General features: G+C 46.1%; 2 protein-coding genes across 4 annotated transcripts in view; both read left to right on the forward strand.

Moving 5' to 3' along the window:
• Positions 1-12,078: 12,078 nt before the first annotated feature.
• LOC121329174 (protein/nucleic acid deglycase DJ-1-like) lies at positions 12,079-15,255 on the forward strand. Its single transcript, XM_041274598.1, has 6 exons — positions 12,079-12,236; positions 13,248-13,349; positions 13,486-13,545; positions 13,778-13,847; positions 14,195-14,281; positions 14,864-15,255. The coding sequence occupies exons 1-6, from the start codon at positions 12,147-12,149 to the stop codon at positions 15,022-15,024; spliced, it is 570 nt and encodes a 189-aa protein (XP_041130532.1). The 5' UTR covers positions 12,079-12,146; the 3' UTR covers positions 15,025-15,255.
• Positions 15,256-16,689: 1,434 nt separating this feature from the next.
• LOC121329169 (voltage-gated potassium channel subunit beta-2-like) overlaps positions 16,690-22,343 on the forward strand; it is a 58,127-nt gene continuing 52,473 nt past the window's right edge. Inside the window, exon 1 of one of the 3 annotated variants that reach the window (XM_041274581.1) lies at positions 16,690-16,766. The gene's annotated coding sequence lies outside the window, so the exon portion shown is untranslated. The other 2 variants (XM_041274582.1, XM_041274585.1) reach the window with 2 other exon arrangements.

The following is a 22,343-nucleotide window of genomic DNA, read 5'->3' on the forward strand; positions in this document are numbered from 1 at the left end:
AGGTTAGGAGATGGTTCTTAACACAGACAGCGGTGAGGGGTGGAATGGGTTACCAAGGGTTACAAAGGGTTACCAAGGGTTACCCAGCTGATGCTGATACTGAATCTTTGGGATGCTTTTAAGAAGGCCCAATCTGACAAGTTTTAAGATCAACCGGCTACTGACAAGTGAAAAGTTATTTACTGACACAAAGAGCGGCACGGTAAGATTCAGTCAATAGGTGGCACTGTGGCATGCTAGCGGATACAAGGCATGTGTCGGAATTGGGGCTACTGGGATATCTGTAGGTGATCTTGGACGCATAACAGAAGCAGGGTCTGGTAATCCATTATATCTGTGCACTGTATCCCTCGAATCACAGCGTGTATGTGTGACATCACAATCGCATGCTGCTGTGATCATGGGAACTGCAGAATCAATTACCCAGAGTAAGAGCAAGTTAATGATGGCGCCCCCGGTGGGTGGGGGTCGAGTCCCGTTCTTACCTGAGAGGAAATTGCAGCAGCGAGACCCTTTAAATCATCAAGCCGTTTTCAGGGAGATTCGCTGGGTTGAATGCCATCGATTCTTGTGCAGGGGGGCTGCCTTTGAAAGTGTATTTGAAATCATTTAACATGAACGAGAGAGCAGGAAATGTGCTGAGCGTTAACACAATCACACCCCCTCCCCCTAGAACAGCAATTTAGGGTCTGCTGGCAGGAAAACACCAACATTGTAAATGTGATCCGTTTCCTCTTCCGATGAATAATTCTCCAGTGTATCCTGGTAACAGACATCACAGAAAACACTGTGCCGGGGAATGACTGTCTGAGGATCGCAAAGAAAACGTCAAGCGTACCTTATTGAGACTCTGTCGTGCTTATTCTCAATAACAGCATCTGCTTTAAAGCCCAGACAGGCCCGACGCACCTCTCGGGAATTCAGCTGCGAAAGTCGATTCAAAACAGAGACATCATGATCGGCCAGCTATCTCAGCCGGTATTCTCTTCATCACCCCTCTGTGAATACAGCCCTAAATGTATAGTGACCATGCAGAGAATCACGCCATCTGCACCCATCGTGCTGTCATTGCTGTGGAATGTGTCGCAAGGATGTTGTCGGGGTGATGTGAGGTGGGTTCTTGGGTTGCCATGGAGATGTGGACCCCCCCGCAGAGCAGGTGCCAGTGCTGGAAGCTGGCAGCCTCTGTGTGTGGGACACGTTTGGAACAGTTTGAGTGTGTTTTGCAGGGGCCGGGTAGAGGATTGCGGTGTGAATATCCGCTCATCTCACCACCCCAGCGCAGCTGGAAACGGGCTGTGATGTCATCGGGAGGCAGCTGGCGCCGGGGTACGCATCACAGAAAGCAGTTCCGCTGTGATGTAAGAGGCGGAGGAGGTGGGTGGATTTGTTTTCCAGCTCCGGGAGCAGAATTACTGGTTCCCGATTGGGAAGCTGCAGGCTGTCGTCTGACCTATGAGCTGTATCTGACACTGTAGTGTTATATAGACTCAGCAGTGTACTGTACTGCAGACACACCTGAGAGCAGACACAGCTGAATGCAGAGCCCTCGCTGCACAGACACAGCAGAGAGCAGATCCCTGGCTGCACAGAGACAGCTGAGAGCAGAGCCCTGGCTGCACAGACACAGCAGAGAGCAGAGCCCTGGCTGCACAGACACAGCTGAGAGCAGAGCCCTGGCTGCAGAGAGCAGACACAGCAGAGAGCAGAGCCCTGGCTGCACAGACACAGCTGAGAGCAGAGCCCTGGCTGCACAGACACAGCAGAGAGCAGAGCCCTGGCTGCACAGACACAGCTGAGAGCAGAGCCCTGGCTGCGCAGACACAGCAGAGAGCAGACAGAGACAGCTGAGAGCAGAGCCCTGGCTGCACAGACACAGCAGAGAGCAGATCCCTGGCTGCACAGAGACAGCTGAGAGCAGAGCCCTGGCTGCACAGACACAGCAGAGAGCAGAGCCCTGGCTGCACAGCAGCTGAGAGCAGAGCCCTGGCTGCGCAGACACAGCTGAGAGCAGAGCCCTGGCTGCGCAGACACAGCTGAGAGCAGAGCCCTGGCTGCGCAGACACAGCTGAGAGCAGAGCCCTGGCTGCGCAGACACAGCTGAGAGCAGAGCCCTGGCTGCGCAGACACAGCTGAGAGCAGAGCCCTGGCTGCGCAGACACAGCAGAGAGCAGATCCCTGGCTGCGCAGACACAGCTGAGAGCAGCCCTGGCTTCACACACACAGCAGACACTTCCCTTGGACACACAGAGCAGCCCTCGCTGCGCAGACACAGCAGAGAGCAGACTCCCTGGCTGCACAGAAACAAGGAGCATATCTATAATGGGACAAGACACAGGTTGGTGAGCAGAGCTGGCTTTGCTCGGGGCATCCATTTGGAAATTGCATCCACAAAAGCATGCAGTGTATTGCTGTAGCTGGCTTTTAATCTGCTGTATCCTCTTACCCAGCCCCCCCCCCCCCCCCCCAACACACACACACACACACACAGCAATAACCCTACAGTGCTGTCATTCACGACATGCTGCTGCTCAGCCTGCATGCAGCACAAACACTGTACAAAAACACACACAATGCTGATAAGCAAGAGACTAACTTGCTATCATGGATTTCATCAATAAAGATGGACAGCATGTCCCCGGATGGCTATCCTTCAGAGCCCTTGCAAAGCTTTCTTTGCAGGCCTTCAAGTTGTCTTGTCTTGTAAGAAGCCGGCAGCTCAAAGATGCAACGCTATGAAACGGCAGGTTTAAAAAGCAGAGGCTGAACTATAATCAGAAGGCACTGAGTTTCACTAAGTTTTATTTACATTGAGTTGTGCTGAGAATCTTTTTGTTTTTCTTTTTGTCATTCAGGACATGCAAATGTTTAATCTGCAACGATGTAGACAAGCAAAGAAAACCCTTGATCTGTAGTCATTTACTTCAGTAAGCCACAAGTGCTTGTGTATTATCAACCAGAAGCTTTACAAGTTTGCAAATTTCAATTTCAGAAAGCTTGGAAACTTTTTGCAATTGACAACAGCGCCCTCTGGTGGTGCTTTGCTGGCGCTGCACCTGGCTCTCAGCTTGTAAAATGACTGATGTGCAGAGAGGGAAAAGTTGATGCGAAACAGTTTGGGCCCCATTATTTCAACGCTTTGTTTCTCTACCAAGCTGCTTCAGTATAGGGACAGCTACAGCAGGACGCTTGTTGAGACTCAATTATGCCTTACTCTCAGTCTGCATCAATAAGACTGCGGAGCGATTATGCAAATATGACAAGGCTGAAGAATCTTCAGCTTGACCGCCAGGGCTTGTTCAGGAAGCCGCTGTGAAGGAAACACAAGTTAGCCGGGCAATTGGCTGAAACATCAATTTGCACCCTTTTTAAAGAGCAGAGGATGTGTTTAGAATTGAAACAAACTGAATCACTTTCATTTTCTTCAGAGCGTGCTTTAAATAAACTCCCGCTTCGACTGGCAGGGAATAATCTGCCTTGTTATTATTAGGCATGTGAGGGGGGGGTGTCAGGGCGTGCTTTTAACTGACCAGACACTTGAATCGTCTCTTCTGTCTCCAGCATTGCCCCTCAGTAGTCTTAATCACAATGCCAATAGATTGCAATAAACATGATTTCTTTTGTTGCTCTCGCAGCGATCCTAGATTCCTAATACATGGTTCCCATTACAAGACACTCGACTATGGAGGAGCAATGTTCCAGTACAGGGTTTGAGGATTGCATATAATGCTTCACACACACACACACACACACACACACACACACAACACACACACACACACACACACACACACACACACGCACACCATACACACACACACACACGCGCACGCACACACCGCACATACACACACACACACACACACACACACACACACACACACACTGTATACACACACACACACACACACACACACGCCAGCACACACACACACACACACTGTATACACACACACACGCTGGCACGCACACACTGTACACACACACACACAGCTGGTGCGCACGTGCCATACACACACATGTATACACACATAACACACGCACACACACACGCACACACACACTGTACACACTGTACACACACACACTGTATACATACACACGCACTGTATATACACACACACTGTATACACACACACACTGTATATACACACACACACACACACACACACTGTATACTGTACACGAAATGTGCTCCATTGTTGTGCAGTTTTCCCCCATGCTTTCCCCACAGCTAGACGATGCATTCATCGTAGATTCCCATGTGTTTAATACCTCTGTGCTTCACAGTGCTTCCCTATGCTTTACCAGGCTTTATTGCACTTTGATATGCTTTTACTGTGAGAAACTTTTATAAGTGTTAGTCTCACAATGCTTGATCATGCTTTCACTGTGGGAACTTTTTTCTAAGAGTTTTCACAATGTAAAGAGCTGGTGTCAGGGATTTGCAGTGTATTCCTATCCACTCTGAGATTTCACTTCACTTCTTCTTTTCATGGGAAAGAAAGTCTGGGGGACGGATGATCTCGGTTGATTAATATAATTTTTTTTTTTTTTTTTTGCATCCTGATGGCATATTATGCAGAAATAATTGATTGTTCTAGCAGCTCAGCAAGCTTTGGATCTCAGTGCTGCCCTGAAATATCACATGCGTGACGTTACAGCAGCAGGAAAATGAAAGGCGCACGAATCAAACACGTTCATTTTTTTCAAGCCGCGATGGAGAAGAGAGAAGTGTTTGTAAGTGTTTTATTTTCGAATCACACGACACTAACCTTATCTCCGCGAGACAGCAAATCCAGCCCAGATTACATTCCAATCAACCCTCTTTCAGGCTTCCTTTTAAATCTACACTCATGTCAGAAACTGTTAAAATTCATATATCATTTTTTCTTTACATTTTTTTCATTCATTTTTTTTTTTTATAATTTGTTTCTTGAATAATAGAAAATATTGTCTCGTCACAAGCCTTAGCACTCAGAGTCTCAAGGCTCACTTGTGCTCAGGTCAGATATTTGAATGCGATTTTTAGTCCCTGTTAATGCAAAAGCAAGTGCATTTTAAACAGCCACTTTCAGATACAGTAGAACAGATAAACATGCTCCCTCTTCTTATTGCCTAGCTGTTCTTAAAGCAGGCTAGACAAGTTACCAAGCAGCTCAGATAACCAAAGGATCCACTGTGCGTGGAGCTGGTGTGTGCTGACAATTCTCACTGGATTACCCCTTGAGAGATCCTTGCTGCAAACAAATATCAATCTGGCCATTAGGTGGCAGCATGCTCTATGCAAAAAATCCATATATAGAAACATTCCAGTAAGAATTATTAATACCTGCTGATTTTATTATCTATCTATCTATCTATATATATATATATATATATATATATATATATATATATATATATATATATATATATATATATATATTCCCCAAAAAGGACTGGGGTGAGTTCTCTTATATGTGGTTATTATCTCTGTCAGTGCTGTAGATTTTGCCCACATATGGATCTCAATTACCCAACATAAGAGAAGCCTTTACTGGTAATCGGGTGTGAACGAACATGTAAACTTAGCCAAGTTTTAGCAGAAAACGGCCTCTAATCATAAACACACCGCACGGCTACCGTGTGAATCTTTACCAGCGTGACGAAGGCAAAAGCAAACTGATTGTGGAAGAAAGGGGGAGAAAAACTAAAAGCGTGCATGAGAAACGAGAGAGAGAGAGAGACAATAGGAAAAACACACACTGACAAACTGATGGACAACATCTGTGCAGATGAGTCTGGGTGCGGACAATAAATTGCATTACCTAATGCCTGACCTGAGCCAAATGCAAGGTGCGGGCTAATGTGGCTTAAGACAGCTGCCGTGTGAAAAGCACTGTGGTGTGTGTGAGAGAGGGACAGCTGATCGGTCACGCAGCTCTACCAAGCCTGCTTCTAACGGGCAGGCAGAGGAGAGAGACTGGGAGCTGTGGGAATTGCAGACCAATTCACCTGTTCCATCTGCAGGGTACCAATCAATCAATACCAAGATTGAAGAGGGGGGTCAGGGGTGGGGTGGGGGGGGGGAGAAAGGCATGTTTTTTCTTTGTTTCTCTTTCACTGTGTGAAACCAGTGCGTGCACATGCAAGGGGGTCCTCTTAACAGCGCGGATTAACACTGCAGCGCTGCCCTGCTTCAGATCTGTACTGCCTGACGAAGTGATCTGGATAAGAGAGGCACGCCGGTTACCAGAGAGTTCTTATCATCAAAAAAATAAAAGACGTTCACTTGAGTAAGATGGTGACTAGTGGCCGCAGTGCTTCGCTGGCTTCCTGTCAGTTAAACTTGTAGAAGTCTAACTCTGAAATCTGGTGCAGCTTGACTCCTGTAATTCACTTCTACAGAGTCTGTCTTTGCAGTCTTGTCAAACTATTAAAAGCATTACATGGGATATAGATCTGTGCTGTAGCCCACAAACAGTATGTTTGGATATCAGCTTAGGTTTGACCCAGATGAAAGAGCGCCCCCTACCGGGCCACCGCCTCAATTCAATCTCACTTGCATCTGATTTGAACAAAAAATCCTGCAAAGCTGTTTATTACCAGTTTTAGAACTAGGAAAACAAACAAACAGCACCATCTTGTGGCAAAGCTATGCAGGTGTGGTCGCTGTTTATTTATTTCTTGTTTGCTTGCTTTCTTAACTGATCGATCGGATTGTTGAGCTCTTCATTCACATATGGTCCGTTGTCTCTGTGGGGTTCTCCTCTCAAAATCTAACAGGCTAGTCATGCTTGACGTTGTAAACTGTTGTATTCCCTGCTAGTGCCTGAATGGAGTTTACCCTTATCTTCCAAACAGAGGGAAAGAAAACAGCTGAAAATAACTGATAAGAAGTCAAGGTAATTGATAAGAAGTCAAGGTAATTTCCATTGATTGGTGATGGAAGAACAGCTTGTATGGAAATCAGTACACTAATAAATGGATTCACTGAATACCTGCCAATCAATACTTCAAGGCAAGGCACACTGCTAGTTCCTAAAACAATCGATTTCTGATTACATTCTTGTATTCCTCACTGAGAAAATGCTTCTAACACTTGTCTTAAAAGTTGCCTGTGTGTGTGCGTGTGTGTGTTTGTGTGTGTGTGTGTGTGTGTGTGTGTGTGTGTGCATGTCTGTGTGTGTTTGTGCAGTGGGTGTGTGTGTGTGTGTGTTTGTGCACGTGTGTGTGTGTGTGTGTGTGTGTGTGTGTGTGTGGTGTGTGTGTGTGTGTGTGTGTGTGGCGTGTGTGTGTGTGTGTGTGTGTGTGTGTGTGTGTGTGTGTGTGTGTGTGTGTGTGTGTGTGGCCTGCTCCTTGCCAGCTTCCCTTCCACAGCCTCACTTATCATCCAAACGCAGACCATGGTTTAAAGCCTCTGGAATCCTCCTCTCTCACTGAACCCTTTACCAGGAAACACCAGTGGCGTTTCTTCCGGCTGGAATCGACGACACTCAGGGGGGAGGGGGGCACACAAGTCAAAAAGCATGTTTTGCCAGCAGTAGATCAAAGCCCCTGACTCTCGTTCATATCTGTTGTTCAAATGGTCTAAGCTGGTTTAAATTAGCACCCTGAAGCCCTATGGTTGGTGGAACACGAGTCTGGGATGGATCCAGCAGGCTGGCGTTTTAAACACACAGTGTGGCATATGAAACAGCATTCCCTGCTGATCCTCCTTCTCTGCGGAGATAAACGGCTGAACTGAAGCGGGCAGAGCCACACGCCACTGCTCAGCGCCTGTACTGTATACCACATGTACAGTCCAGCTTCACACTCACCCGCGTGGAAATAAACTTGCATGCCTTAAGCAGTTCTAGCTAAAATAAATCTCTATAATACGTCCTAGCTGTACTGCGCTGTTATTCACTGTACAGTATGTGTCTCAATGGGGCTGTTGTTTTAGAAACACGCGCTATAGCAAACATGCTTCCATGTGAAAACATGCCGTGTGGCACTGCACGATGTTCTCAGTTTTCTTGTCTTGTCTTCCAGGAAGTCTGTTGCTTCATTATTACCTGCTGTAGGTCATTGCACCCCAGCAGTGCCTTGACGGGCAGTCAAAGGATATTACTGGCTGCAAAGCATGTCAGTCATTAGGGGAAGCTGCTGGTTGGTTACTGACAGGAAGGAAGGCCCCAAAGGGGTGTGGACGATTTCATTGTCCAGGTATACTGAGCCAGGAAGTGCAAGGCATTGTGAAAGCATGTCTTGCAGACAGAGATTTCATTGACCAAGTGTAGTCTGTAAGTAAATGCTGTGTGTATGTATGTGTATGTATGTATGTATATGCATGTATGTATGTATGTTCTGTGTGACTGCTCAGGAACAATATACATTTTTGTAACCAATAAGCTGGCCACTCTGATAAAATGGATTAATTTTAAAAGGATATGCTGGTGATAATATCGCCTAATAACAGAGAGATAAGTATTTTTTTCCAAATTGAAGACTTTACGCTAGCGTGAAATCCATGCATATGACCATGGCTAATAGTCTGTAATTGAGTAAACTCTCATCCACAGTGTGTGAGTCCAGAGTCTTTACAAACTCAACACTCTTGAGACACAGTGCAGCATAATGCCGAAAAACTGTTCAAACATGCAGGAAAAAAGTGACTCAAATCACAATGAGTCCAAACCAGGAGGATATTTCATGACATCAGATGAAGGGGTTCAAGCCCTTTTTTGTTCTGTGCATCTTGGCTGCTTATCCCAGTGTTGTGGGATCGGGGATCATCGCTAACTGAACTGTGACCTGTATCAAATCACATGCCCCTGCTTTAATTGACTTGATTAGCGCCTCAGCAGCTGTGTGATCTCCTTTCAAACACGCTCGCTGGTGTAACCGCGGCAGCGGCGTATCCCTAGAGGCAGTAGCGGGGCTTCAGCGGTGCTGTGGTTTAGATCCAACCCGGCTACAGCAATGCATTATGATGGTATTATTGAATAGACAAGATAACAGCCTTGGCTGTTCGGAACCTCCGCAGAAAGCATGGGAACCCGCGCATCTACTCCCGGAGGCTGTTGTTTCCCAGAATGGAGCTGCACTGCGTAAAACAGCAGCCTCGAAGAGGGATGCAAGAAAAAGTTTGGGCTGTGAAGTCTGCGTGAAGCTGCAGATGGCTGGGCGCGGGAATTCGCATCGTCGGTGTTTCAGCCCTTAATCCCGGTTCTTAGAGGGTCAGTTTGTTTACAAGCGAGTTTAATAAGCATCGCCTCAATGTGGTCACATGCTCGCGGTAAGCGCCTTGTATGAAGAGATCCGAATAAACACACAAACACACCCCTGTTCAGGGGAAACAGCGACTGCCTCGGCAGCTGTACGATCTGTCACGTACCCTGGGACTCACGACCGCCTGCTGAATTTGCAAGCAAGCACGCAGAAGACCGGCTGGCAACAGCACCCGCAGATCCTGTGTTAATCCGCTGTGTTATTGCGCTCTTGGGGATCCACGGGATGACTTGCATTGAAGCGAACGCCTGCCTGTCAGCTGGGACTCTGTGTGTCAGAACGAAGCCGCTCTTGTCATCATACTGAGCTGAAGTTTATAGCATTGTGGTTCGGGTTCAATTCATCCGCAGTCTATAACTGTGCGCTAGCAACTAGACTGTGCGCCCCCGCGCGTCAATGCATTTTAATAGAACAGCAACCAATGCAGGTAGAGTAGAGATGCTAATACACATTTTCCAAGTCATTTTTGTCCTAAATATTTTCCAGTTTACAGTGACATGAAGGCCAGCTGTAGCGTTTATATTGTACAGGCTAGGGTGATCTATTCAGCGTGTTTTAACACAAGCCTGCAGCCTGTAGTGAACCCCGATTTCTGTTTAAAGAGGCGGAACACCTCTTCATTTTTACTCAACTAGGAGCAAACAGCTCAGTCCTGCGTGCTCAAATTCTCTTCAGCCCTCTCAAGGTCTTTCTGTTCCTCAATTTGGAAAAAAAAAACAGGGGATCTCGTTAAAGAATCGAGTAAAGGCTTTGAAAATATATCATTGAAAACCTGCATGAGCTACCAGCTGGACTGCACCCATGAGCCAGCAGCTGGACTGCACCCATGAGCCAGCAGCTGGACTGCACCCATGAGCCATGAGCCAGCAGCTGGACTGCACCCATGAGCCAGCAGCTGGACTGCACCCATGAGCCAGCAGCTGGACTGCACCCATGAGCCAGCAGCTGGACTGCACCCATGAGCCACCAGCTGGACTGCACCCATGAGCCAGCAGCTGGACTGCACCCATGAGCCAGCAGCTGGACTGCACCCATGAGCCAGCAGCTGGACTGCACCCATGAGCCAGCAGCTGGACTGCACCCATGAGCCACCAGCTGGACTGCACCCATGAGCCACCAGCTGGACTGCACCCATGAGCCAGCAGCTGGACTGCACCCATGAGCCTACCAGCTGGACTGCACCCATGAGCTACCAGCTGGACTGCACCCCAGCTGGACTGCACCCATGAGCTAGCAGCTGGACTGCACCCATGAGCCAGCAGCTGGACTGCACCCATGAGCTACCAGCTGGACTGCACCCACCAGCCGTACAAAGAAGCTGGACTGCACCCAGAGTCCAGAAGGAACACACCTGTGCGCAGCAGCCGCCCGCGGGCAGACCCTTTGTCAAGCTCAGCCTGTCGCAGGTGCTCGTGACGTTCGCTGCTATTGTAATAAATCAGTCCCGGGTGTTTGCTGGTTTCTCAGACAGGTGACCGATTAGTTCAGGTGAATGCAGAGACAGGTATAATGTACACCGATGAAAGGCAGCTACAAGCGTGCATCCTGCCAGGAAATCAAGGGTCCCGAAGGCAGTGTGAACAACAATAACCTAACTGTGTGTGTGTGCGTGTGTGTGTGTGTGTGTGTGTGTGTGTGTGTGTGTGTGTGTGTGTGTGTGTGCGTGTGCGTGTGTGTTTTTAATGAGACTAAGAGTAATGCTTTAGCGCTTACATTCTGTGTGATGAGGAGTTTAATAGAGCGTCACACCTTTCAGATCGGATTTCCTTAATCCGCAGTTACACGCAGGGAGAGGAAAGGACTCTACCAGGTATAGAACAGCGCGCTGCTTGTTAAACAAAAGTAAATCAACAAAAGCGACACACACCCACTGACACACAACCACACACACACAAACTGACACAACACACACACACACTGACACACACAAGAACGAAACAGACCCCGGGTGTGTGTGGGAGACCGGTATTAGGGTCACTGCGTTTGGTTATTGGAGTCACACTTTTAAAGCGCAAATGCATCGTTTTACTGTCGATGTGGTTTTGCATTTAACCCGCGGTGCATGGCTCCCTCGAATGGATTGGAAAAGTAATAGAGTATTCTTTAGGCAAGCCTGCCGACTGGTGGAAGACCGTGGTATAGCAGATCTAAATGTAGGGTATATTCCCGAGGTCCTTACCCCTCCCCATGTATGTACGGCTGTTATGTTTTGGGCCATATTGACCAGGTGCAATTTCAAATGAATTGAAACAGACTTTTATTTGACAACATATATATTTATATTTATATAGCTTTTATGTTATATATATTAGAGAGAGAGAGAGAGAGAGAGAGAGGAGAGAGAGAGAGAGAGAGAGAAAGATCATATTAATATATATAATATATATATAGGTATATATATATATATATATATATATATATATATATATATATATATATATATATATATATATATATATATATAAGCAAATCTCACCTTAGCGTCTTAACTATATTATATCACCGCTTTATTACACAGAATAGTTGTGTACCTTAATATCTAGTGAAGCATCTACATTAGAAGCCATGGGCTTTTACAGAGTCTGGTTTAACACATCTCTGCAGACAGATGCAGCCGTTTGCAGGCATAAGAACACTTTTAACAAGCAGAAAGAAACCGTATCCATCATTTATCCCACTTTGCAACGTTAACATTAACATGCAACGATAAAGACACGTTGCATCTCGCTTTTATAGAACCTCTGTGTTTTGTCCCTGTCCCGTGGCCGCAGTTTAAAGGGGCGTGTGCGCGTTGAAAGTCCGCAGAGGGAGGCGTGCTGATAGCCTGTCTGCTTCATCTCTCTTTGCAGGCTGACGGTCTGGAAACTGAGTAAACCCATCGATAACAAGCCATGGCTGCCAAGCGTGCGATGGTCATTTTGGCAAAAGGAGCCGAGGAGATGGAGACGGTTATACCGGTGGACGTCATGCGTACAGCTGGGGTCAGTTGTAACTGACGCGTTTTATTCTGTGCGATATCGTTATAATGTCGTGGGAATGAACAGACGCATCGGCGAGTCTGCAGTTTACACGGTTTAAACGCTACAGTTACAGGCCTAAAAAAACAACTGTAGAGTTAAGAATATAATTTAATGTGTTTGCAACATGTGCTTGCTGTATACGAGTAAGGACAGTGCTTTGTGCATACTGCCCTAATTTCTGAGTGTGTGTGTGTGTGTGTTTATAATCAACATGCAACGTGTTTTTACGCAAGAACTGCGAGTAACGGTACAGACTATTGATATGATTGAAGTCCGATTATAATCGCCGTACAGGTACCAGGGCAGCAGGCAAGGTCGAAATGTTTCTGAATTATCAACTGGTTTCCGTTCTGCTGTAGAAAGAGGCTGTAGATTGCTTAGTTAACCTCACCAGTGCTCTGCCGCAGCGTTGAAATGCGTGCCATTATCCAGTCCTCTGACAGAATTACAGCCTGGCGTGGAAATGGTCCAGTCAGTTGAAGGACTGTGTGGGATCACAGTGATCAGTGATGGAAATAGACCCGCAGGCGACTGTAAATGTCAAAGATCAGCGTTGGACTGGTTTGTTAGTAATCTCTTGCGTGCACAGTTTCCGTGCGTGTGTTGTGTAAAATCACAAAGCAACGGTACAGGCGGGAGCGTCATTTTATGCATTTAAAAGCAATGTTTCAGAAATGTGAGTCATGTAAGATCTGTGCAAATCCTTCTTTTATGTAACTTCGGGGATTAGGAAGAAAAAATTTGTACTTGTATTGCATCATGTTTGCTCTGTTCCAGGTTTCACTAGGAGTTTAATAAGACAGTACCAGAGTTTGTTACCTACACACTGGGGCTAATCAGTGTGGCAATAATACCTGGACTGGGTGAATCTGCTATGCAATAGGAGTCTTGTTTCCATCCATGATGAAGCGTCCCGTGTTGTTCTAAATGCACCTGCTGCAGGTATAAATGAGTCTTTCTGTTCTGTCCCAGATCACAGTCACCCTGGCCGGACTGAGTGGCAAGGAGCCAGTGCGTTGCAGCCGGGATGTGCTCCTTTGCCCAGATGCCAGCCTGGAAGATGCACGGAAACAGGTTCGGAGGGGTGAGGGGTAAGGGCAGGGGGGCATATAAGGGGTAAATGGTAGATCAACTGTTTTGACTATCGCCCTGCAATAACGGCCTCTCTGTCAAAGTTTATTTCGTTTTTTTTTTTTTTTTTTTTTTCCAGGGTCCTTATGATGTTGTGGTCCTGCCAGGAGGAAACCTGGGAGCCCAGAACCTCTCCGAGGTAAGAGCTAGCTCAGATGGGCCAGCAAGGAAAGCTTCCAGTCTGTGTTGCAGAGCAGGGTGGGAGTCGGTAACCTGCAAGGAAACCTCACCTGACATGCGCCAGAGCTTCCTTTTGATCCTCGATGCACGCAACTACTGTGCATGACCACTGCTTTGCACTTGCAGTCTTTTTTAAATTGCTCTGCACGTGACAGTCTTCATGACATTTGTTTTATGGTGTTTTTTTGCAGTCCTCTGCTGTGAAGGACGTGTTGAAGGATCAGGAAAGCAGTAAGAGGCTGATTGCAGCGATCTGTGCAGGTGGGGAAGATGGGACTGACCCTCTGTCTAACACTGCCAGTGACTCGGGGAAGCTGGCTGGCATGCAGTAGTACCCTAGCAACTCCTTACAAACCACTCCTTTTGGTATTTTAGTGTTTTCTTCTTTTTTTCTTCAAACAGAAGTTGGTTGTTGTTGGTTTTGCATGTGTCTCGCGGTTCCTCCTGTAGCGTGTAACTGTAGTCCCAGCATGCTCCACTCTGCTCTTCAGTTTGGTGACGTTCCGTCTGAAGCCGCCCGTGTTCCGATGTCCCGTGTATTGCCGTGTATTACTCTGTGCGTGGCGTCGAGGTTCAGAGTGATGAGTCGCCGCTCTCTCCTCTTTCAGGACCCACCGCCCTTCTGGCACACGGCATTGCCTACGGAAGCAAAGTCACCACTCACCCGCTGGCCAAGGACAAGATGATGACTGGAGGTAACGTGCACCAGGGAGGGAGGCACAGCACTACAGCTCACAAGCTGTTGCATGCAAGGAGTAAAAGCGTCTGATCTTGCAAAATTGACTTTGCACTGATGCTGAATGAAGGGCGCTTGACTCTTGCATAGTGTAGTAGCTGGCTTTGTCCAGAAGGGGGCAGTCTAAGCTCTTGCTTTTTTGTATGTATTTTCAATAGCATTTACTGCAGGACCGTACTTTAGGGATAATTCATTACTCTTAATTCATTAAAACTCACATTGCATAGCAGTCTGAGCCATTCCATATTGTACTGAGCTGTACATCACTACACGGTGGCCAAACCTGGGAAATATCGAACCGCTGTGCAGTCCCTAGCCTGGTACTCAAAATAACCTTTCTGACCCACAGTCGCTGTAGTACTGAAGATAAAATGGCAAATAAACTAGGCTTTGTTTTTTTTAGTACTTCGATAGCTTGCTGTAGTTGGCGATTTTATTAAGCCTGTTGCATCACTGAACGCGTCCGTTTAAAAGTAGTTCAGTTCTTCTCTCTCTCTCTCTCTCTCTCTCTCTCTCGTGGCTCCTCATCTCTTCCCTGCAGATCACTACCAGTACTCCGAGTCTCGCGTGGAAAAGGACGGTAACCTCATCACAAGCCGCGGGCCTGGGACCAGCTTTGAGTTTGCGCTGGCCATCGTGGAAGCCCTAATGGGCAAGGAGGTGGCCGACCAAGTGAAAGCTCCGATGGTGCTGAAAGACTAGAGACCAGCCCTTCCGCGGGACTCGGACGAAACAAAGGGCACTCGTCAGGCAGCTGTCGCCTGCAGCCTTTTAATTTCACCTTGTTGATTATCATCTGGGAAACCCTGCACGCTTCGGTGACTGTGCCCAGCCCCCAGCTTGGCAGCACCGCGGGTAGATGCCGAAATGCATCTCGCAGTCAATGATTGTGTTGCTTTTATAGTTTATTTCTTATAGTTTTGACAAAGGGTGGGCGTTTTTAAGGTTAATAAAATGTACGAATGGTTAAGCAGCCCCATGGCGCACGGGGATGAGGGTTGACTTCTCTTTGTGAAAGATGGCAAACCAGGATCTTTGGGACCGGTGAATCGCACGACGGTAAGAAGGTGCCACTGTACAGCGTCTCCAGTTTGAATGAAATAGGAGGTGGATGGATTGTTTTCACTCTGGGTGTTGCTTGTATTTTTTTTAGTACCAGCTTGCAGCCAGTTGAGCACACTTGAGCATGCAGTGTGCAGTTCTGGTGTGAAAGCACCAGTCTGGTGAATGGTGTCCTGTGGGCATTGGTGAAGGGGAATCATTTCAGTACTGGGATGTCTGGGCTGTGACCAGCCACGTCTTTAAAAAGCCCCCCAAAGCGATCCAGTGAGGGGGTCGATTAGCTGCTGTTGTTGAGTGGGGGCGAGTCAGAGTGTCACCACTAATTTGCATTGTGGAACCCGATATGCAAATACACGCTTTAAGCTGTGTCCTGTTTACTATGATTGAGAAAAAGGAAGGATGCAACAAGGAATGGTGATGGTAGCGTTAACACGGGATTGTATAGAAACAAATTAATTGCGCTTAAAATTAAGAAAGCGTTTTTAAAGGATAAGTAACGGCAGCCACACAATAAACAAATACAGTTCTTCCCAGTGTTGCTTGTAGCGGTTTAACTGGTTTACACTGTTTTCAAGTGATGAACGGGGCGGTTTTTTGGAGCACGGTGCTGGGAGTTGTGTAAATTGCGTTAGCCGCGGTAAAGTTTCTCAGGCTGCTGTTTCAAAGACAGCCGGCGTGTCAACATCGCCTTGTGAGAAGATGTGATTTCATTGTTTTTCATTTCATCTATAAAACAAAAAAAAAAAAAAAAAAAAAAAAACAGCGATTAATTTTGTTTAGGAATACAAAATAAACAACCGAGTCGTATTTTAAATGATGTATTTAATATGTAATCATAATGTGATGTCATTTAATTTAGAAACAAAAAGTTAAAAGCCTGATTTAAGGTCGTATCGAAAGCTTTCTGGAGAGCACTTCTCCCGAGGAACTGAGAGAGCGCGGCAAACCCAGCTTTAAAAACCGCCACCTGAGCCAATCAGAAAGCAGCGTCGGGAGACAGACTCCCCTGTTGACCATAGAGGCGCTCGACACCCGAGTAGGGCGGGGCGTTTCAGCAAGCCCCGCCTCGGAGGAACTGCCTGTGACGGACAGCCGATCCGGCCATTAGGAATCGCGACGGTTTGCCCTGTCGACCAATGACGGGCCCGCAGCAGGCGAGCGGGCGGGGCGTGCGGCGGCTCTCGCTGCGGATTCCTGAGCGGTAAAAACAAGCGGAGTCGCGGCAGCGCAGGGAGAGCAGGCTCGGCGTGGGAACGGACAGCTCTGCCTCTGCCGCGGGTCTTCACAGGACAGGGCGGGCTCGCAGGACAGCTCTGCCTCTGCCGCGGGTCTTCACAGGACACCCGCAGGACACCCGCAGGACACTCGCAGGACACTCGCAGGTCAGGCGGCTCTGTCTCTAAATCGGGTCCCGGCTTCAGAAAACAGGTTATAATAATGCAGCTGCGCCTCTGAGGAGAAAGGCGGGGGGTCCGTCCCGCAGCTGGAAAGATACGCGTGTGTCTCCATTTGAGGTAGTTCGGCATCTACTGAAAATATAGATACGGCACTGCTAGCTTGACCTGATTAAATAATAATAATAATAATAATAATAATAATAATAAATAATAATGGCTTCTATACATGTGCTTGTGATGGGAATCTACCAGAACTAAAACGTGCTTGCTTTTCTGCCAGCATGATTTGATCTGTTTTAAAGCGACAGTGTACCTTTTTAAATTGTGTGTTTGGGCGACAGCTGGATAGTCTGGATAATACTGTATTTATGTTTTTTTTTTTTTTTTTTTTAATAGAAATATATGCTGGTTGTTTAATTTGGCTATTGTGACTTATTTTAAAAAACAAAAAAAAAAAACTTTTTAAATTGTGTTTGGGCGACAGCTGGATAGTCTGGATAATACTGTATTTTTGTTTTTTGTTTTTTTTTTAATAGAAATATATGCTGGTTGTTTAATTTGGCTATTGTGAAAAAAAAAAAAAACGTTTGTTGTTGCTGTTGTCATTGTTGTCCTTATTTAATTTGATCCATTTCGGCAAGTAAAGGAATAGCTTGAAATAAAAAAAAACAATTGATCGTGTGTTTGCAAGTGATCCTGTGCCTGGGTCGCTGGCAGCGCGTCTTGTGTTAGGGGATGCAGGGTCTGTGCGAGCCGGGGTGTTGCACGACGCTTGCTTTATCTGCATTGTGTTGCAGCACTGCGGTGTCAGAAATAGGTGATCGTCTCTGCAACACGGGCAGGATCTAGTCCCAGGTGCCCGTCATCTGCTGGCGGCACCTGGGACGAGTTTCAGTGGGATGCTGCAGGATGCTGCTGCAGAACCGCACTGCACTGCAGGCTGTATGGGCGCTGCAGTGGGAGCGACTGTGTCAGTGTGTAAAATATGGAAGAGTTGCAGCAGTATGGATGGCGGTTATTTTAACTTCTTTTTTTGCATGACTTGAAAGTCTAATCTTATCTATCTACCTATTTATCTATCTATAGTGCAGCACACTAATATCATATTTGTATGATGCTCATTATACCACAAGTATTTTTTAGCATTGCAATCAGGTGGTGGATTCACACTGGTTCTCTAACAGACTAATGAAACTATACTAGCATGGGCAAGCAGGGAGTCTTGCTGGTAAAATTTGAATTATTTACCGACCCCCCCCCCCCACGTGTGTTTGAAAAGCATTGGTGTTAGAATGTGTTAAAACAGGAAGACCTCGGAGCTGCCCTCAGTCACACACTTCATGCAAGCTGTCGTGGCGTTCGCTTCCTCTTCGTCATCGGTCCTTCACTGTTGTCAAAGCTGCCATATATAGCAGCTTACGGTCTTGCCGTAAGCTGCTATATAAGCTTGCTAGTCATAATAACTTATCAACCAGCCACACAGACCCCTTTGCAAGAGCCGAGCTGTGTCCTCAATAAAGGCAGGTCTCGAAACTCCCTCAATAAAGAATGTTATTGAAATGAACAGGACCCAGGAGTTTGATGTCTGATGAACGCCTTGTCGTGCCCTATATAGCTGCATGGACAGCTCCTGTTAGTAACCCTACAGACTCAAGAGCATGTGACTGATTGGAGCTGTGATATGTGTGATCAGCTCAGAGCAGAGAGGCTGTGAAACCCAGGTCTGGGTTCAGGGCTATTTCGAGTTTCACTCCCTGCTTTCAGGAAGTGAAGGGAACCTGTTTGCCCTCTGATTCTCCCCTCTGTGTTTGCAGTGTACTGTACTGTAGGGGTGCAGCGATACACTAGTCTTATGATATGATATGCATGACGATAAGTCGTGGTACGATGCATGTGATTGGCCCGGTTGGCAGCTTGTATCGTTCATAAGAAGATCAGGTCATTTACAGATGGGCCATTTTGTTAATAGTCAAACATTCCTTTAGCTGGGGAGAGTTTGCATCCATAGCAACTATAAAACACACGTATTCTTCATTCAAGACCCGTTGGATGATCTACAGTGAGCTGTGCTCTGCTTTAGGTCTTATATCGCAACACGTACTTCTATTGTGATATGTCATGTAAAGGTACAGAGGGAAGCGTTGCACCCCTGCTGTGCTGTGTGTCTTCTGAAGTGTCTTCTTCCAGCCAGATGCACCTCAGTGCATATTCAGTGGGCCCTCCCCACCTGTCACACAGCCCGGTGTTGTTTTGGAGTCTTGTGTTGTATTTTGCTGTAACATATTTTTGTTGTTCGTCTGATTTCTGCAACCAGAGCACCACATTTACCTCCTGGTGCATATCTCAGTGAGGCAGGCAGAATCAGGGGGTGCATTTAAAATTAAATGAGTACACTATCCCAGCTGATGCACTATGTAGGCTATAGCATGTCCTGCAGAGTACTCTCCATATTGCTCCTGTAGGATTTATAAGCTGTACCGGCTGTGTAACCCTAGGTGTCCTCATTTGACTTTAATTTCTGCATCTTTTTTTTTGCCCCAGAGATTTAAGGAAAAAAAACATGTGCAGCACAGCAATATTAAACCCGTTCTAGGCTGGCATTTTATAGCCTGTGTGTGCATGATCAAGGCTTATTCCTCACGATGTGGACCTTTTTAGAGGTGACTCGTGTTAGTTATTTCCATAAAGGTCTAGCAGATTTCTAGAGGGAGATAAATGTATGTTCTGATAGTTTTTGAAATGCAACGGTTGACATTAACCCAGCTGGAGATAAGTGTGATTTGCGCAAAACACATTTTGTTTTTATTTTCTGTTCAATAAAAATAGCCGTTATTTTGCCTATTAAAGTTGCGTGTGAGATCTGTTATGGGATTAAGTGGAAATGTCTGCATGTTGTTTGTTTAGAAAAACAAAAATTAAACTCCTTTAAATGTGTAGGAGTAAAAAGGATTACAGTTATGTGCTGAAATTATAATCTTTCATATTGGGTGGAAAAATCCAGCACATTAATATTCCAGCATTATTATTTTACTACAGTAATCCTCTCATGGAAAATGTAATTTTTTATTCCCAGATCCCCTGTTTGCATCAGCAATCTCATCTGCAGAGAGAGCAGGCATACCCTCAACAAGCTTACAGCACAGGAAAGAGATCTGATATATTCCAGCAAAATGAAATGAGGCATTACAGGACGATGCGCACGGCACAGGTGCGACGCTGTCAAGGGCATCGCAATAAAACATCAGCACACTGAAGGTAGTGCGTATGTGAAGGACAATCTCTTTGACATCTGTATTATAATATGAAGCATGAAAAGGTGCATTTGTCAAGCTCACAAATGTGGCCGTCCTTAGTGACAAAACAGATGTCCACGTATTATGGACGACAGATTTTAAAGTGTTGTGTTCTGCTGTTCCTCTTTTGCTTTGTTTTTTTTTGCACTTTGCCCCAAAGTAGGGGACCTCAAACGCGGGAACCAGCCTGTAAAACAAGTGTGTCTGAGCAGCATTAACCAGTATCTGACAGTGCGACACCCAGGATGAGCCACAATGTATAAGAAGCCATCATGACATCTAACCACATGCACTGGATTTCCAGACCGCTGAGTCCAGCTTGACATCTACAACAAGGAACAAAAAGACACGCTGACATCATAGTCAACATCTCGGTGCTTCAGAGCGTTGGCATTCTCCTTCAGTGTTAAAATTGAAGGTGGCAGGGTTATTGAATGATCTCATAGTTCCTACCCAGCCTATTCCTGGCGGATGTGGGCTGAATAGGGGGGTCGTTTTAATTAATGAGATGTGTTAGACTGCACAGCTGTAGCGTGCAGAAGCTGACGGCATGCCAGTTTTTTAGCCTTCCTGATGTCTTGGTCTGTGCAGCACTTTCACGGCCTGGGCTCCCTTCCATGGGTTAGTGGTAATCACATCCAGTGGTGGGTCTGGTCTGGATTGCATTGATAGAAGAGTAACTTTGTGCTGAAATGAATGAATGTATTTGTTGTTTCGGGTGTCTTGCTTTCGTTGCAGACGGTCTGTAGATGCTGGAAGCTGTAATATAGCAGCGATGGTATGGGACAGACTCTGCACGCTAGGGTACGATGGTGACCCAGAAGCTTGGAAGTTAATGCTGGAGATCCCAAGTTATTCCAGCCAAGTGTTTATTATCTTTTCACTAAAACAAAATCACCCCGTGTTTTCTTTGTCTCTTTTATGGCACTAAACCGTATCTGTTTAAGGGGGTGGCGGAGTGATTTAAGAAGGAATTATCAGCAGCGACCCGAGTAATGCATTGCAATCTGCGGAGGCCTGGAGTTTAAATGTGTTGTGTTTGGATAGGGTTACATGGTGTGTGTGTTCAAGTGTGGAATATTCTATTAATTATTAAATATGAATGTGATATAATACTGAATAATGGGGGTGGTGAGTGTGGCTATTCTACCATCTCATTGTGACACACAGTTAAAAATAAATGGCACATTGTATGTCCCTAATGGCCAGAGTAATGGTGTGATTGCTTATGAAAAGGTTTCACAGACCTGTTATCAGAGGAACTCTTTCAAGCAGTGCCGTCAGAGTTCCTCAGGGTGCATGTGTCGTAAGCAGTTCGTTTCGTACCTTCTAGTTTTGTCTGGCTCTGTGCATGTGCTTTACAGTAAACCCCAAGATCGACTCCAAGACAAAGGGGGGTTTGAAGCACTGCTGAGCCCTCCACGGGGCTGGCTCATTGGTGCTCGACATTGAAGGAATGCTGTATGCTGAGGCAGGCTTTTATCAGGAAGCCAGCGGAGAGAAATCATTCCCTACTACGCATCTACAGTGTGATCCCTGCATCCGTACCCTTCAGCCTCACTGGTGTCCGTTACGTTTCTGCTCTCTTTGTGACTCGGTCCTAGCATCTGCCATTAGACGCGTATGCTGTGTTAATGGAACTTCAGCAGCTCCATAGAAAGCTCAATTTATCTTTAGTGTCCCTGCCATAGGAAAGGTGTAATCCTTTAGTGATCAGTATACTCTATAGCCCATAACTATACTGCATTCATTTTGCAGGTAGTTCCTTTGCCAGTTGTCCCCTCTATCACAATAATGCACTGTATAGCCTAGACTGGCACAGGTAGATGGTCTATAGTCCAAGCTAATTGTATGTGTGTCAATATGTTGTCCAACTAATTTATTTGAAAAGCTTTGAATTCTGAAGCTTTGAGTAGTCGCTGCGTCTGATTTAATTAATGAACCGTTTTCGTACGAGAGCTCCGAGTGGCTAAAAGCTTTTGATTAATGGTAAACCCAGCTAATAAATCATTCAAAAGGTTTCTGCGTCGTACATTCCTATAGAAATTGTCGGAAATACATAATCTGGCATTTAGTGCACATTTAGTGGCGCGCTTGCTTATCTACTGTAAACACACGCACGTATACTGCAGTCCCAGGTTGCTATTTATTCTAATTAACTTTTAAACGTTTCCTCGGTTACACCATTGTTGTGGAGGATCACTTTATAAAGAGCAAATGGTTAGAGCTTCAATAGAACAGACTCTAAAAAAGGAAAAACTGCCTTCAA

Source organism: Polyodon spathula, chromosome 16 (genome assembly GCF_017654505.1).
Source record: "Polyodon spathula isolate WHYD16114869_AA chromosome 16, ASM1765450v1, whole genome shotgun sequence".
NCBI classification, from domain to species: Eukaryota; Metazoa; Chordata; class Actinopteri; order Acipenseriformes; family Polyodontidae; genus Polyodon; species Polyodon spathula.

What these genes read in the sequence shown, in the direction of transcription:
- LOC121329174 (XM_041274598.1), top strand. Translation starts at nt 12,147, where the DNA reads ATGGCTGCCAAGCGTGCGATGGTCATTTTGGCAAAAGGAGCCGAGGAG. An exon ending in TGGAAGATGCACGGAAACAG is followed by an intron (nt 13,350 to 13,485) that starts GTTCGGAGGGGT and finishes TTTTTTTTCCAG; the next exon opens with GGTCCTTATGATGTTGTGGT. An exon ending in GATTGCAGCGATCTGTGCAG is followed by an intron (nt 13,848 to 14,194) that starts GTGGGGAAGATG and finishes CTCCTCTTTCAG; the next exon opens with GACCCACCGCCCTTCTGGCA.